This window comes from Perca fluviatilis, chromosome 18 (assembly GCF_010015445.1).
Source record: "Perca fluviatilis chromosome 18, GENO_Pfluv_1.0, whole genome shotgun sequence".
In the NCBI taxonomy this organism is placed as follows: domain Eukaryota; kingdom Metazoa; phylum Chordata; class Actinopteri; order Perciformes; family Percidae; genus Perca; species Perca fluviatilis.
In genome coordinates this window covers 11657690-11675294 of record NC_053129.1, presented here as the reverse complement: position 1 = coordinate 11675294, position 17605 = coordinate 11657690, and the positions used below count along the sequence as shown (strand labels likewise).

General features: G+C 42.7%; 1 protein-coding gene across 1 annotated transcript; it reads left to right on the top strand.

The window, feature by feature from the left end:
* The first annotated feature begins 2205 nt into the window (after positions 1-2205).
* Positions 2206-15301, top strand: kcnk13b (potassium channel, subfamily K, member 13b). The gene is made up of 3 exons (XM_039781106.1): positions 2206-2858; positions 8169-8956; positions 14296-15301. The coding sequence occupies exons 1-3, from the start codon at positions 2522-2524 to the stop codon at positions 14449-14451; spliced, it is 1281 nt and encodes a 426-aa protein (XP_039637040.1). The 5' UTR covers positions 2206-2521; the 3' UTR covers positions 14452-15301.
* The last annotated feature ends 2304 nt before the right edge of the window (positions 15302-17605 follow it).

Sequence of the window (17605 nt, the reverse complement as noted above, 5' to 3'; positions counted from 1 at the left end):
TAAAAAGGTATGTGTAAAGGCTTAAGGCCATCCTACACGTTATTGTAGGCCCAGTTCAATATGCAACTAAATTTTTATACAATATATGTGTACCTTTTCAGCTGAGGGGGTCTTTGGCGCATGCTCAGATTTAAACGGTTTACGGCATAACGCCAAGGGATCCGGATCCGGCGGCAAGCAAGGTGGGCACGAGGTGGGCGCGTCTGTGTCATACTGAAATTGGTGAAACCTATAAAATAATAAACCTTTCTCATTACAAACAGTAACAGAAGATGGAAATCATTTCAAAAACGTTTCAGCTATCTATGATTGTTTGATTGCTAACGTTAGCATCAAAACGGCATTCAAGTGACAGCCTTTGTTGTGTTTGATTGCTAACTTGTAGCCAGCGAACTTCGTTGTGTAGGTCCATTTTTATTGTATTGACATTACAGAAGTCTCTCGTTAGCGGGTTCTTGTAGGCTACTTTCAGCCTCTAATCTAGAACTGACATCAGGGACCATTGTCGCAAAGTGACGCATGCGCAACTCGCATCTGCACTCGACTCACATCGGGTAGTGACCTATGGTAGTGACAGACCCCTGGTATAGGACACACTAAAAATGGCTTCCATTGGAGTCTGCTTGGAAGTGTAGTAACATGACATAAAGTTGATTTAACAGCAACCTAAGGCATAGATTCAATCACAATCAAGTTACTGAGCTGGAACTGTACCTTTTTGTGAGGAAATGTCCATTTTTTGGAAATTCTATTCTATCTTTTATTGTTTCAAACTAATACGGATCATGGTGTCAATGTGATGTGGTGAAATCATGAACTACTATATTAATGTAATACTACTGTATTAGTTTCACTTCAGAGTACTGCTTTACTACACACTGATAATGCTATCACCAGTTGCAGTAGACTTTAGAGCTGCAATGATTAATCGATTAACCGATTAGCTGTCAACTGTTACTTGGTAAATTAATCGCCAACTATTTAAAAAATCGAGTAACCGGTTCGAGTCATTTTTATAAAATAAAAGTAGAATTAAATGTGAGTATTTTCTAGTTTCTTCACTCCTCTGTGACAGTAAACGGAATATCTTTGAGTTGTGGACAAAACAAGACATTTGAGGACACCATCTTGGGCTTTGGGAAACACTTATCAACATTGTTTTACCGTTTCATAGAGCAAACAACTAATCGAAAAGCTAGATAATAATTCACACATAATCGGCAATGAAAATAATCATTAGTTGCAGCCTTAGTACACTAGAGGATGAGCACAGGTCTCTTTAAGAGACAGTATTACAGAGATATAATATCATCTTCTGTATATGTAATGTTAAAGAGTCCAAAATGTTAATAACAGTTGGTACTATTAACACTTTTTTCTAAAGTAGCCCTAGTTCTGCCAAAGTTGTACTTTGGTATTTCCATAAAAAAAAATGGTCCATTACATTATTTAAAGCTCAAGCAATTAACAGTTACCACTCATGTCTTCCTATAATATAAGCAAGCTGTAAGTTTACATCAAGACCGCTTAGCAAAGTGTGACCTGGAAAGGCTGCTGCTCTGTCCAGGGTTCTGAAATGTCTTTTTGGGCGCGTTATCATGTTGTTAGATTCCCGGTTTGACAGAAATAGCTCTTCTGTTGTCCCCGCGATCCTGAATAATGGATCTCGAAGCGTCCTTCCGTTGTGACATTTGCTCACATCGTCCCCGGGTAACGGCGGACAGGAGCTTGAATCCCTCACCAGAGCGCGAAAAGGTCAAGTCATATTGATCTCACTATGCAAACGCGCTCTATATTGTCAGAATCAAACCTCCAAAGTTGGGTTGCGGGTCGAACATTTTTAATACCTGGACTCATGATCTGATTCGGCCTTCTTTTCTTTTTTTTTTTTTTTACGAACTAGGGGAAATTGGATTGGACTTTGGATTGGAAATTTGACAGATCTGACTAAATACACTTCGCATATAGTGATGAATGGACAGAGGCTGTAAGTTCATCCATATGTTTGTGGTCAATCCTGCTGTGCGTAAAACGGCGCGCGCAGGGGTGGAGACTTTTCTTTGGAGAGATAGGACATGAGAGCACAACAGGACGCCTCTCTGCATCCACAAGTTGCCGCGCGGCTCTCTCCTCCTCTCTGAGCATCTTAGCAACCCAGACCTTAAGACCGCAGCCGCTGGAGATGAAGTAATGGGTCGTGATATGTGGACGCGTTTTGGATTAACGGTTTAGACTTGGACTGCACATAGAAGCTTCGTGAGCAACAACAACAAAAAAAAAATGCCAAATCCACAGCCTTGGGAGAACTCGATCATAACCTGCCTGAACAACAATTTGCTTATAATGCGCAGGACTTTTCTGTCGTAAAAAACTAAAAATCTTGTCAACGTTTATTTTGCCCGAGGACTGTGCGTTTTTTTATTTTTATTATTATTATTATTTTATTTTTTTGGTATTCGAGGCTAACCATGCCACAGGTCCCTCGCTGCAGCTTCACAACGGGGACAATAACAGCAACATAATGGCATGTAGGAGCGGCTGCTGCTGCGGCTCCGGTCCCATAAACGAGGATAACGCGAGGTTTCTGTTGCTGGCGTTGTTCATCGTCATTTACCTCCTGTGTGGGGCCGCAGTCTTCTCCGCGCTGGAGCAGCCCAAGGAGCGCGAGGCCAACGAGCGCTGGGCGCAGAGGTTCGAGCAGTTCAGCCACAAGTACAACCTGAGTAAGAAAGACCTGAATAACTTCCTCAGGAACTACGAGGAGGCGAACGTGGCGGGCATCCGCGTGGACACGATCAGACCTCGGTGGGACTTCACCGGCGCTTTTTACTTCGTGGGAACTGTGGTGTCAACCATTGGTGAGATGGAGAGAAACAGGCATTTTAAAAACAGCGTCAAATGCAGTTTTCTGCGCCAAGCGCTATCATCTTTTTCTTCTTCTTTTCTGTAAACGTATAGTACATTTTAAAATCCACAACTTCTTATCTCTTTGAGACCGTCGTCAGTTATGAACTTGTGTGTGTGTGTGTGTGTGTGTGTTCATTTGCGTGTTATTACAACTTAATGTGACTCACTATAACAAATGTCTTTGTCTTGCATAGTTCTCCATCTTTTGCAACCACTCAAAGTCTCCGATATCAAGGTTATTAATTACTCACTTTCCACGAGCCAAAAATGAAAAAATAACTTACCCTATGACTGTATTTTGTGCTGGAGGAATGTTAGAAGCCAGGTTGGGCTTAATCAAACTTGAGTGTGGTTGATGTTTGACTTGTCACAGCAGAAGTATTTACAGTGGCTCTGGTAGTTTGATTGGTGAGCCATGTAGTGAGCCAGCATACACACTACTACATCTTATCTCTTCATGTAGGCCTACTGTCTGTTTATTTTTAAGTGTAGGGCTGACCTCAGCTAAAGAAATCTTTAGTCGACTAACACTCATCTGGTTTTTCTGACTAATCGATTAGTTGATTCACTCGACAGATCGGTGCGCTTTGAGTGGTCGTTAAGCCTAAAAGCACAATGTGAATGCCATCCATTTACCATCTGTAACACAGAGTTTTTCCACAAAGAGTCATCCTGCAGCACCTTTTAAATCTTGTGTTTACCAGAAATGCGCTCATAAGTTTCTTGGATATTCAGATTCAGAAAAGGTTTTTGTCTGTCATGGCAGAAAATCGTCTCAGATGTGGCTCAGCATACAGTGCAGTGCAAAAACAAACTCGGACAGCAAACATACAATAACTAAATATAATTTAGGATTAAAAATGACCATATATGTGTGCAAAGTGGCAAATGCATTCATTCAGCATGCAAAAGCATACAAAAAGACCAAAGCGACCGATTAGTTGACTAATCAACTAAGAGGGGGCAGCCCTAGATAAGAGATCCAATTCAAGTTATTTTTAAAGCATCATCGGCAGTTCAACATGTCTTACGCATGTCTTAGCACTTGATTTAGTAGGTTCAACCACCATGACGTTCCACTTCCGGGTTTGCTCCGTTGATGCCAGAAATTACCAAGGGGGTGAGCGAGCATCCGGAAAGTGTACCTCCTATGGGGATATTCTGAGGCTAACAAGCCAACACCTTCAGCTAGCATTCCATTGACTCCCATTCATTTAGGCATCACTTTGACAGCGAATAACTTTACATCTGAAGCGTTTAAAGACTCTATTTGTCCATTGTTTATTTCTAAAGAAACACGACAATGTATAAAAGGCTCCATTACCTTGTATCCCACGTTATGGCTCCGTAGCAGACGTTTTTGTAAAAATAGGCTAACGATTGTGTCATACCCACGCAACTTTCTGTCGCACAGTAGAGAAATTACTGTATAGTCAGGAGAAGCTCGCAGGCAATTGGCGGGACATGGAGCCATACAGTCAAGGGAGAAGCCCATAGAGAGTCCATGAAAAGCATCAGAACAAAAATATTTCAGCAACGTTTTGATGGATTGGAAATACTTCGGTATCTCTGCAAGATTGGGAATGATTGAGATTTCTCTTGGCACAGCTACCAGAAGACCTACAACTTTCAGACAGGTTGCTCACGTCACATCTACGTCGTCAAGCTCAGTTGGAGGCTGCGTAGTAACGCTCAGCGCTCACCGGAAAAGTGCTTCTAATTGACTTCACTGTCTATGGAAATTACACTGGATTTCTGCCGCCCAAGACGATTGTGATTGGTTTAAAGAAATGCCAATAAAACCAGAGCACGTTTTTCTCCCATCCCGGAATGCTGTGTGGACTAGCCAGACCCTCCTCCGCGGCGCTGTGGAGGAAGGTCTGGCAATGTGAGACTAAACCAGACTAGACTGAAACAAAAATCAATTTCATGGTTGGATCAGAGCAAGATTTCTCCTTGGCAACCATTTTTCCATTTCAGCACTGGCTGTGTCCAGGGCCGCCTGAGAGCACCAGAGGCATCGGTGTCAGTGTGTCAGACAGAGTAGAGAAACAGAGACATCCATGGAACCAGTAGCGCTGTTACACACAGTGTCAATACCTCTGATTTGTACCTGCACACTCTGTTTTTTTCTTACTGTTTTTCTCTTCCCAGTACCTGATGGGTACTTCTTTTTCAACATCTGTGATTGGTTTGAGCTGATTCATATGGTTGACAGTTTGACGGGCCCTTTGATTACATGGGCTTGTTGAGTATTGTTGATGAAGGACTGTATCAAGTTCTTTAATGTAGGTCTGCAACTAACGATTATTTTCATGGTCGATTAATCGATTAATCTCTCAACTGTTTTCTCGATTAATCGATTAGTTGTTTGGTCTACAAAATGTCCGAAAATTGTCAATCGGTGTTTTCGAAAGAACTCAAATGTCTTGTTTTGTCCACAATTCAAATACTTTGTACGTTCACTTCATTGTCACAGAGGAGTGAAGAAACCAGAAAATATTCACATTCAAGAAGCAGGAATCGTAAAGAATTACTCAAACCAATTAATCAATTATCCAAGTCGTTGGCAATTCATTTAATTGTCGACAAGTTATCGATTAATCGATTAATCCTTGCAGCTCTACTTTAACGGACACATTGTGATTGATGGTGGCCTAAAAGGAGAGGTGATCGCAATATTGTTCCCGTGATTCTCCCGTGATTCCTAAAGCCACTGACAATTTCCTAGACAATTTACTAGCAGCTCTTCTGCACGTTCCCGAGACCTCTGACAGAGCAGTGAAGACAACATGCTGATGTTTTTTTTTTTATCACAAACTTTACCACGTCTCATCAAGTAGCATTCAAGCAGCCTCCTAAGAGAAATGTCAGTGACATGAAAAAAAGGCACGCAGACAGCTTCCCAATGCTTTGACATAATGGCTCCACAATCACTGATTACAAATACTACAAGGTCCTTCTGCAGAGATGGTGTATGCTGTAACATCCCGCTTGTGAATCCAGTCAGCAATCAGACACATGTTCTATTGTTGAATTTACGCCAACTCTCATCAGTTTTGAGCGATCACTCTTTATGCTCTTCGTCTTCTTTTTCATCTAACACTTTAATCTCTCCGTTTTTGGAGTACATATGTACAGCAGTTTAAGGGAAAGCCCCTCACAGGCAGAGGATTGCGTGCATCAGAGCTTGGATGAACCCATTGAACTGTACAAGGGAGCATTACAGCTTTTATGTATGCATGGTCAGAACACATGCACATAAGTCCTCGCATTTAGAGTTCCGCTGACGTAGATACTTGAGCGAATAGCAAAAGAAAGTTAGATTTTTAGTTGGTGACAATATATATTATAATGTATGATATGCATACGTTGCATATATTGGTTTACTTTTAAAATGTAAAGCAATAGTTTGATGAATTGGGAAATGTTGTGAAGTTGGAGGAGGTATTTTGGGTGACCCTGGTTTTGGAAGTAAAAGTCCCATTAATTATCCCCCCCCCTTGACAGTGTGAGGTGATCCACAGTTGGAGCACTTCTGCAGCTTGGATCGGAATGGACATCTCTCAGGTTGAATCATCAGTACAAAAGATTAACAACTGTGTTAGAAAATAAATGGCTCTTTGATAGATAAATTAAAATAAAGGGGAATGTACATGTCTGTATACATAAAAGTAAACTATGCCTCCCAAGGTGCATTTTGGCAAGGAACAGCCAATCGATTCAGAGCCTCAAACACGCAAAACACAATCTGAGCAGTTTACTTTTACATTGTAGGTCGATTTTGCAACTACGGCCATGTGTTTTTTTCACAAATTCAAAAACAAAGCGTTTTGAATTCACTACACAAATTATGTAGCCTGACATTGTCTGATACTGCTCCGTTGGGCTGTGATTATGGGGCGTGTTTCAACCGAACCAGGAAAGAAAATGCCTCCGCACTCAAATGGATAGACCTACAACCAATCAGAGCAACGCAGTTGTAAACAAATTCAACCCAAGCACTCTTTTGGTGACGCGGTTGATTACGTTACTGTTGATCATCTGTCCATCAGCGTATAAAGCCCGCCCTGACAATTTGATTGGACCGAACAGCTCTGGTCCGAGCATAGTTGCTCCACAGCGGATCATCGGCTTTGTAGAGGGTTATGTGCTTTTCCCTGTTTTGCAGAACCATGCATTATTTATATTAAGCGTGACCCACCCCATCCCATTTGGCTTTATCGTCGTTTTCTCCAGCTCAATTAGCGCCTTGGGAACAAATCCGAAAGTGGAGACAATCAAATCCTCCGAGTATGTTTTTCATGACATGAGATAGAGAAATGTTTATAGCTTTGTTTCGCTAGTGAAAAGGGCTCTTACGTTGTAAGAAATTACAGCAGCTACAAAAGACGGTGCACGTAACTGTGTAATTGCCGCGGCAATTACAGTATGTGTTCAAATTTCCAATGTCAAACCAACAAGACACGTAGACAGACGGTGCATCACTGAGCTTTCAGTGTTAAATGAGGGATAAAAACTCGCCGAGAGTGGTGCTGTCGATGGGAAGACCTTTGACTCCCATTTTGTTCATCTGTCAGTTCACAAGAGACAGAGGAGAAGTCACACACAACCCACGTCTCAGTTTATAAATGCATTTTAATGGGTTCTTACTTTTACAAATAGAAGATAATGATTAAAATGAGATGTGAATAGTGGCCCCAGTGGCTCTTTTACTTGCCAAGTGACTGTAGGGAATACAGTCAAAATGTTAGTCGTTGGGACTGATTGCCGTGATGTGCTTGGACTGAAAACCCCCTCAGCTCCTAAAGTGAGTGAGTGATAAAAAGAGAGAGAGAGAGAGAGCGCGTCACCAATGGCAACCCAGTAGATCGAGGCAGTTGTGTGAGTTTAATTTCCTCCCAAGAAGAGGAGAACAGTAATAGCTATCTTTGTTAATGACAGAGACAATGTGACTTTGGTTTAAAAGGTAAATAAAAGCAGCTGGAGACTGACGGACACACTCGTCTCCTCACACCAAGTGTGTGTGTGTGTGTGTGTGTGTGTGTGTGTGCATGTCAGTGAAATAAAATGGGGAAATTGAGTAAGCCTTTTCAAGGGACGGTAATGCTTTTACGCAATTAATTCTATCCTTTTATTCAGACACACACCTGCGAAGGACAAGTCGTTCAGCTACTCTCAGTGTAGATTCTTTTTGAGCCTGTACTACCATTACTGTGTCAATGTCTACTTATTGCGTACTGTGTTTGTGTGTATCCCAGGGTTTGGGATGACCACTCCTGCCACCATTGGAGGAAAAGTCTTCCTGATGTTCTACGGCCTGCTCGGCTGCGCGGCCACCATCCTCTTCTTCAACCTCTTTCTGGAGCGCGTCATCACCGTCATCGCCGTCGTCCTCAAGTCCTGTCACCAGCGACGCCACAACAAAGCTGTGCTCGCACCGAATGGCCGGCAGGTCTCGGAGGGGAACAGAGCAGGCGAAGTTGGAGGAAGTGGTGGGGGGAAAGGGGAAGATCTGGCCGGCTGGAAGCCTTCGGTCTACTGCGTCATGCTCATTCTGGGAGCGGCGGCCATCTTGGTGTCCTGCTGCGCCTCGCTCATGTACTCGGCGGCCGAGGGCTGGGGCTACCTGGACTCGCTCTACTTCTGCTTCGTGGCCTTCAGCACCATCGGCTTCGGCGACATGGTGAGCAGCCAGCGGGCCGTCTACGAGGGCCACGCCACGGTCGCGTATCGCCTGGGCAACTTCTTCTTCATCCTCACCGGCGTCTGCTGCATCTACTCCCTCTTCAACATCATCTCCATCGTCATCAAGCAGGTCCTCAACTGGCTGCTGAGGAGGCTGGAGGCCCCCTGCCGCTGCTGTTTCCCCAGGAGGGGTCATCACCCGCACCGGCACCCGCGGCGGAACGTGGTGGCCCCGGGCCACCTGCGCGCCCGCAGGGACCCCTCCATCGAGACAGACGCCATCAATGAGAGCGAGACTGACAATGGGCGCAGGATGTCTGGGGAGATGATCTCCATGAGGGACTTCCTGGCCGCCAACAAGGTGAGAGCTTCAGGGCGGGGGGCAGGTTGTGTTCTGTTCCACCTGTCTAATGTAGTCACGTGTGTTATTATGCACACGATATTTAGTTATCTCCCAGAATAATTTGGTCAGACTGCTCACATGAGTAGCAGAAAGGACATTGAGTCAGTCATTTTATTTCCCCGTAGCTCACTTTGGCCATTAACTCCTTATTCACCCTGCTCTTCGTCATATCAATCATTATAAGCTGTATTGAATTTGGAATGCTCTATTGCAGCTTTCCTGCACAGTTGTCAATGCAGAAACTCCATATTGTCGCTGTCGGGCAGAAACCTCGTATCTCAAAGATATCGGTCTGTAGGTTGTATAAATATTTAAACAGAGACAAGGCGATTGAGTCTGATTTCGTCTGAGATAAAAAAAAAAAAGCTCAATAAGGCATATTATTTTACTCCTAATCTTTGCCCTTTTGTATTATACTACTTTGAAAACACTTAATAAACATATTGAGCTAAAAAAGCTCAATAAAATATTTTCAAGTTAGCCTTTTTTTCATTTCCTGAAAAAACAACGGTTTTGGACGTGCAAGGTTTTTTCACCCGAGAGAGAAGTTACGAACCACAGCATATCATATTACGTGGCGGCCTCTAACTCACCCAGTAAGAGCGTGCGCCCCGTGTAGGCTGAGTCCTTTGCAGCGGCCCGGGTTTGAATCCGACCTGCGGCCCTTCGCTGCGTGTCATCCTCTCTTTCTCTCCCCCTTTCCTGTCTATCCACTGTCACTATCGAATAAAGGGAAAAGCCCCAAAAAATAATCTTATCCACATCATATTACGGCCTGTGGGTACTTCCTATTATTGAAACCAATGTTAAATCATTTTAGTTATTATCTAAATATAATTAAAATATGCAAGCTCAATAATAGTAACAAAGGTTATATAGTATGGTTAATATTTTAATAAGGACCTCATGTAGACAAATATCGGTAAGTAGAGGTTGGTTGTTGCTGCTGTTTTCTAGCGTATATTCCTATTATGTGTAAAATGTATCTGAATACCAATGGCCTGGCTCCCTTGCTGTCATCCCTTCAACAGCCCTTGAAGCCACTCCGAGGTGTCAATTGTTCATACATTTCCATAACTGCTACCCTATTTTTCAGACGAGACAAATTAGCAGTGTGACCTGTTGAATGTCAAAACTGTGCTTACTCACCGCAGGATAATAGTAAACTGGAGGGGGGAAAAAGGTGAATTTTCACACCTTATGATTATTCAGCTTAAAAAGCCCAAAGGTTTTGACTGAGAAAATTATGTGAATGGTGTGATGCTGGAAGGATGTAAACAAACTGGTGTAAAACCATTAGCCCAAAGAGCAACCATTAAGATATGGAAACGTGTTACTGTAGACTTACAAACATCCTAGATGACCATCTAACTATAAGGCAAGGAATCTCTGTGAGTGTGTGTGTGTGTGTGTGTGTGTGTGTGTGTGTGTGCATGTGTGTGTGTGTGTGTTTGTGTTTGTGTTTGTGTGTGTGTATCTACTTCACACTTGGCGGGTGTGTTGCTGGGGACCCAAGGGAGTGCAGTGTCGACTGTAAAGTCGACTGAAATAGCGGTTCTCGAGAACGCTGTGAGCAGCACTTCCGAACAGCACTTCCGAACTGCATTAGTATCTTAAAAAATAGTGTGTTGGGTGCCCGGATATCTCAGTTGGTAGAGCGGGCGCCCATGTATAGAGGTTTACTCCTTGACGCAGCGGGCCCGGGTTCGACTCTGCCCTGCGGCCCTTTGCTGCATGTCATTCCCCCTCTCTCTCTCCCCTTTCATGTCTTCTGCTGTCCTGTCAATAAAGGCCTAAAAATGCCCCAAAAATAATCTCTAAAAATAACTATTTTAGTATCACAGCATTAGTTTGAGGAATTAAATACATTACTGGTACTTTTTAACTAGAGATGTTCCGATACCGATACCAGTATCGGTATCGGTTCCGATACTGCCTAAAACGCTGGTATCGGTATCGGGAAGTACTGGAGTTTATGCACTGATCCGATACCACGTAATAAAGCCCTAAAGAAAATCTACATTAAAGTAGTTTATTTACAATCTTTTTCCGTTATAACTGACTGTAAAAACTGGATAATAAAAGAAAGTTCTGTGGCATTCATTTTTTGTGTTTGTTCATGTTTCACAAAGAGTTTAACCTGAGCCAGACCAACAACAAAGATAGAAATCATATCACATCCATACAGGGACAGTAGTATACAGTTGTTAAAACATAATAAAATATATGACACACTGGTCTCGGATCGGTACTCAGTATCGGCCGATACGCAAGTTCAGGTATCGGAATCGGTATTGGGAAGCAAAAACTGGTATCGGACCATCTCTATTTTTAACTCCCCCACCCTGTTCAATTGTTTAAGTAAATGCTATTTAGCAACTGCATGCTCATATTAGGCGTCAATCTCCAGTGCTGAAAAATAAAGCAAATGCGGAAGTGCTAAAAACTGCAGTTCATCGAGTGGTCACTTGAGGCTGGCTCCATAATAATAAAAAAAATAATAATCCCCATATGCCCCATGTTAAAATGGCAAAATTTACAACAGAATTTAACATGTTTACAGCCTGGTACAAAATATATAATAATATATATAGCTAAGTTCCCCCTTCATGACAACTGTAGGGGCTTAAAGTTGTGCATAATAAAGAGCGGTTCGCTTTGAGTGACAGGTGGCTGCCGTCACAGGACGTGAGCATAGACTGTAGGCTTCATTCATCCTGCCCTCAGCTCTATCCACGCCCCACCTTTTTGCCTATTTTTGGATTCACAGCCAAGATGGCAATGGCCGGAGCCACCGGGAGCCGCCCACTTTGAGCTTCATTTTGGCTCTTCAGAAACCTTCGGGTGACATCCCGGAGACTAATGTACGTCCATATTTTATACAGTCTATAGCTAAAATGTTAGCATGCGGACATTAGCACTAAGCTCAAAGCACAGCTGTGGCTCAGTACAGCCTCACACAGCCATTTGTTGACTCTTGTTTTTCTACAGCATACGCATAATGCCGATTAAAAGATGTGACATTTAGAATACTTACAAAACGCCAACACAATGTGGTTGTCCCCTGTTTGAAATACAAAGAACAGCTCCAAAGTTTGATTCAGCTTCAGAACTGGCTGACATCAGAGCCCTACATGAATAGCATGTGGAGTCAGAGAAAGTGGTTTTGTACATATTGTCCTTACGGAGAGAGGAATAAGAGAACTAAGAGACTAGACATTTCATAGAGCCCAAAAGGATACTAAAAGACAATACCCGCCCCGGCAACAGCCTGTTCACTCTGCTGCAAAACAAACGTCTGGCAAAACAAAAGTATCCGCTGCTGTACCACCAGAGTAAAGAGCACCTTCCTTCCTCCAGGCTGTGAGACTCCTAAACTCCACCTCATCCTCCACACTCGTACTTTTCTTATACGTAGCATAAAGGCACTACAATTACATTTTGTTGCGCAACCCTGTGTTGTACAATGACAATAAATAAATTAACCTCAAACCTTGAACCTTGAAGTTGGAATGTTGCTGCTGCACAATGGAACGCACTGACCTTTTCATTTTCAGTCAGGGACCGCTGAACATTGATGATCTATCGACTTTAGTGGCAACAGGAATTTGAAATTAGTTATAATCCTTGAGGCATTAAATTGGTGTTACACTTTATCTGAATGCACGGGGTTCAAGAATTATTAGAAACAGATCCCCAATCTCTATCTTTATAGATATTACAGTCTTGGTCAGTGGTCCAGACATTTAAGATGAGCACAATGGTGTACCATTTTTATGCAATCAGGGGCGCTTTCACACCTATAGTTCGGTGGACTGGGTGCAATTTGGGGGGTTTATCGAGTGTTTTAATCCCCCAACGTCTCCTTCCAGGCAACGCTGCCACTAGGATTAGGCAATGGTTATGGTTATGGTTATGGTTATGGTTATGGTTATGGTTATGGTTAAGGTTAGGGTTAGGTGCCTTGAAGTCAACGGTCGCAGCGCTGCCTGGAAGGAGACGTTGGGGGCTTAAAACACCATTGAATTCTAGTGTTGGGGGGATGAAGTTTGTTTTGCTTTCACACTGCACTTTGTCAAACGGACCAAACACTGTAAACACATGTCACACAACTGAGACGGTCGCTTGTTTATTCGACAGAATATCCGACAATCGCCGACACTTCCTGTCTCCGAAATAATGGAGCAACACCAAATTTATAACATCTTGGGTTTTCTGGTTCTGCTTTGGTGTTTCTAGTAATTTAGAAGAAGGTGAACAATAAGCAGCTGACAGACAGCGGCGAAGGAGAAAGAGAGATGATCAGCGTTGCCTAGTTTGACAGTTTGATCAGAGTTTCGTGGGCCTGGTAAATTGCGCTGGACGGACAATGCGTCAGTAACTACGTTCGGTAAATACGTTCAAGCATGACGCTGCTCTATCAGTCATCATCTTAAACCCACCCCACGTGAGATAAACCGTTGTATTTTGGTCCGTCCAGGGCCTGGCCGGCTGGAAATCTGTCCAACGGGTCAGGGGCCCAGACGTAGCTGCCAGGGCAAATGAAACATGAGCTTGTCAAATTTGTGTGGTTCCCAGGCTAGATTAGATTAGATTGACTAGATGAAATATCAGGTGGATCAACAGAGTTATTAAAATTAATTCTGAAGGGAAACACGAAGGTCTGTAACATATTTCATTGCAATTCATCCAATATTTGTTGAGACGTTTCACTAAAAATGAAATCTCAAAGTGGTGCCACAGTAAAAAATCAAGGGATCACCAAATTAAATAGGCTGCTTCGCCCACTACGGCTTTATGTCTACACACAATATAATGGAAATCCCTCCAATAGGTGGATCGACAGATCGACACCCCTAGAGTCATGCTGCTAGCGTGGCTAAAACTACACACAATTGTGTAAATCAGCTCCATCCCGTTTAATTTAATATTGACTAAACACATGTAAAACAGCGTTGAACAGCACTTGTCTACACATTGCTTTGTAGGGTGAAAAATGAAAGGGAAAAGTTGGTGTGTGGGAGAGTAAATATCTGGTTTATGTCAGTCTCACTTGTTCAGTATTTGTCGTCTTTGTTCACATAAATCAACACACCAAAAGGAACGGATAAAAAAAGAAAAAGAAAAAAACACCAGCTGGTTTCACACCTGTGAAATCAGATGTGCCTGACGCCAACACATTGTCTTAATCCTTGTTTCGCAAGTCTTCACCAGTTGCACGTACCGTACGTTCCAAACAGACGGCAAAAAAATGTCCTCGTTGGTTGATTTCTTGATCTCCTTTTCCTATTATGCAGGTGAATCTGGCAATTATGCAGAAGCAGCTTTCAGAGATGGCCATCGGGCACCCGCGCCAGTCCAGCTCCAATTCACGTCAGAACGGATTCTCAGGAGGGGTGGGCGCCCTTGGCATCATGAACAACCGGCTGGCAGAGACGAGCGTGGACAGATAGGGGAAACAGCGTGAATCCTTTTTTCAAAGGATACAAAAGGCTGAGGGGATAAGTCGAGTATGGACAAATTGACACTGAGCCCTTCCTTCCTTAAAAAGGGAAGACTTGCTTGGTGTACCAAGACAAAACGTACGACTGCATAATTCATCTATTCCATTGAGACCCCCCAGCAGCTACCACCTCAGCCCATCTTCCTGTCAAGAACATGGCTGCATAAATGATGCGTGATGGTTTGCTGGAGTCTCACATCTGGACTAGGCTCAGTGTGCCGGAATGTTCCCCTGTGAGGAACTCAGTTTCCATGGTGATAAAAAAAAAACCCTGCCTAGAGCCCCTGTATCTAAGCCTTAAAACATGATATGATGCACTACATGCTAATTCACATCTAACCGCAACTTCCACTACTTTACAATACTCAATATGACTCTAACCACGTCCATACTGTGGCAGGCATAGAAATAGCTTCATTAAAATGGGTGTTTGGTGTCTAACAGTGGTTATTAGGCCTACATTAAGCTGGGTGTCATGTAGCAACGATGAGCCCAATTCATGGATGAATGAATGTTGACCTTTAATTCAAAAATGACTCAATTATGGTATTGATACTATCAATGGCACTCTATTCACATCATTTGTGACCATATGTTTCACAGCCATATGCCATTCAATAGCCTCCATCCTGGCACTGCTTTCATTCATTATCACGAAAGAATAGAAGACAAACCCCCCCCCCCTAAAGACCTCATTACAAACCAAACAGACCTATGCCTAGCTGAATGGGAAGTGTTCGGAGTCTGAGATGAAACCGTTTTTTTTTTTTTTTTTTAAGAGACTGCTGTTTTTACTGCTGCACATTTAAGACGGCGGGAATTTCCCCATGATGTTGACATAACACCGAGGCCTGCTGAAGGTGGTCGGTGTTGGTATTATATACAATGCGGAAACAAGTTCGGCTCCGGGGATTATTATTTGATTTTAGCTCAGCAGTGTTTATGTTTTCCCTGTAGCCTGGATTCAACGCAAGTGCAGTAAACAAAAAAAAGGACAACAGGGAGCGATTGCCAAGTGGGAGGACAACTTGTGGACAATATATTAAGCTTGATTAAAGGGTAACTACAGTTTTTTTCATCCTGGATGTTTTTGAGTCTAAGTGACTGATGGGAACAACAATCTTTGACATTGGGCCAGTATTAAGCCAGATCGCTGTAGTTGGCAGCGGCGAAACAAGCTACAATGTAAGTTAATAGGGCAATTGTCCAGCTTGTATTTACCTTCACAAAAGTGCTTGTTTTGCCGCTGACGGGCTCAGATTAATATTCTAAGTGTCTGACAACATTAAGGAAAGGATTTATAAGGAGGTCGACCTTTCTGTTAAAGAGTAAGATCCTTTTTTTAAACAAAAACATTCGCGAAATTGCATTCGCTAAACCCACCAGACTCCATGTAAATAAACATCACAGTCATTTCAGCATCGTAAAATACACTTCCTTCAAAGTCAACAGAAACAAATTAAAACTGCGAAAAGCCGTTTTGGGTTGCCCCTTCACTTTTCCAACCATCACAACTCAAGTTTTGGTTGAAATAAACACAGAGTTTACCGATTTACATGTGAAAATATGTTGGCTCTATACACGCTAAAAGTATTACTTTTTTAAATGGAGTCTGGTGGGTTTAGCGCTAGCGACTTCAGGTTAAACAGAAAGGTCTCAAAGAGGTTTTAAAGGTGCATCTCTGAAGGGATCCTTTCCATAATGTTGTCAGACACTTAGAATATTAATCTGAGCCTGTCGGTGGCAAAACGAGCACTTTTGTGAAGGTAAATACAAACTGGACAATTGTCCTATTAACTTACATTGTAGCTTGTTTCGCCGCTGCCGACTGCAGCGATCTGGCTTAATACTGGACCAGTGTCAAAGATTGTTGTTCCCATCAGTCACTTAGACACTAAAACATAGGAAAATAGGGTCCATATTGAAAAAAAAACTGTATTTACCCTTTAAGAACAAATGTATAGGCATCTTCATTCTCTTTGTAAATGCATTTTAGTGGAAATTACATGGTGAGAATCCTCCAGGCTCCACCTCTGACATCACCAGCTGAGCTTTGGTATATCTGGATTAGGTGTGTTTGATTTCCAGAGAACAAGAGCAGAGAGACCATCTTCTTTGGTTTTATCTTGATAAAATGACAACCTAGCATGCATGCAAAGAAAGAATGTGCTGTGTTATCTTTTGTACAGTGTCAGACTCGGCATGATTTTTTAGCATGATTCCCAATGGTTGTAAGAATACTTTATCTGTGAGTCATCTGCTGCAAAATCTTTTTCAGTTTACAGCACAATCACAAAGAAGGCGTCGAGTTCCAGATGAAACGCAGCATTAATAAAGGTTAAACATTTGCAGAGTGAAACATGTTATTTGATTAAAATGAGAAACACATTGTAATTAGATATTTGCTACACCATGTCCAAAAACAGCAGTTTCCATACATCATTTCCATTCTATAACAAGGCACAGCAGATTAGAGGATTGTGTCTTTTTTTCAGCTTTTCCAAAACCAAAAACACAGGCAAAAGTGAAAAGAGTGTAACAAATGGCTGTGTATCTGCTCTAACGTAAGCTGATATCATTAGCCTAACCTCACCAGCTGACTAACTACAGTAGCATCTACAATGCCAAAAAGCACATCATTAGCAATTACTACCACTAGAACATCCACTGTGTAGCAATTCCCCCCCTGTGTAGATGCTATCAGAGTTTAGAGCGCCTCTGCCTTGCTCTTTATTGGATTTGAGCAAGTTTACACTTCAGCCATGCATGCAGCTTTAGCCTCAGTCTGCTAGCCAACGCGTTCTCGTCAAGTACGACATCTTGGTCAATGGCCCTCAGCGTCTGATACCGACGCTCAAGGCATCCTTCAGCGTCTGTAGACGCATTGGGCTTTAAAGGTCCCATGGCATGAAAATTTCACTTTATGAGGTTTTTTAACATTAATATGAGCCCAGCCTGCCTATGGTCCCCCAGTGGCTAGAAATGGCGATAGATGTAAACCAAGCTCTGGGTATCCTGCTCTGCCTTTGAGAAAATGAAAGCTCAGATGGGCCGATCTGGAATCTTCTCCTTATGAGGTCATAAGGAGCAAGGTTACCTTCCCT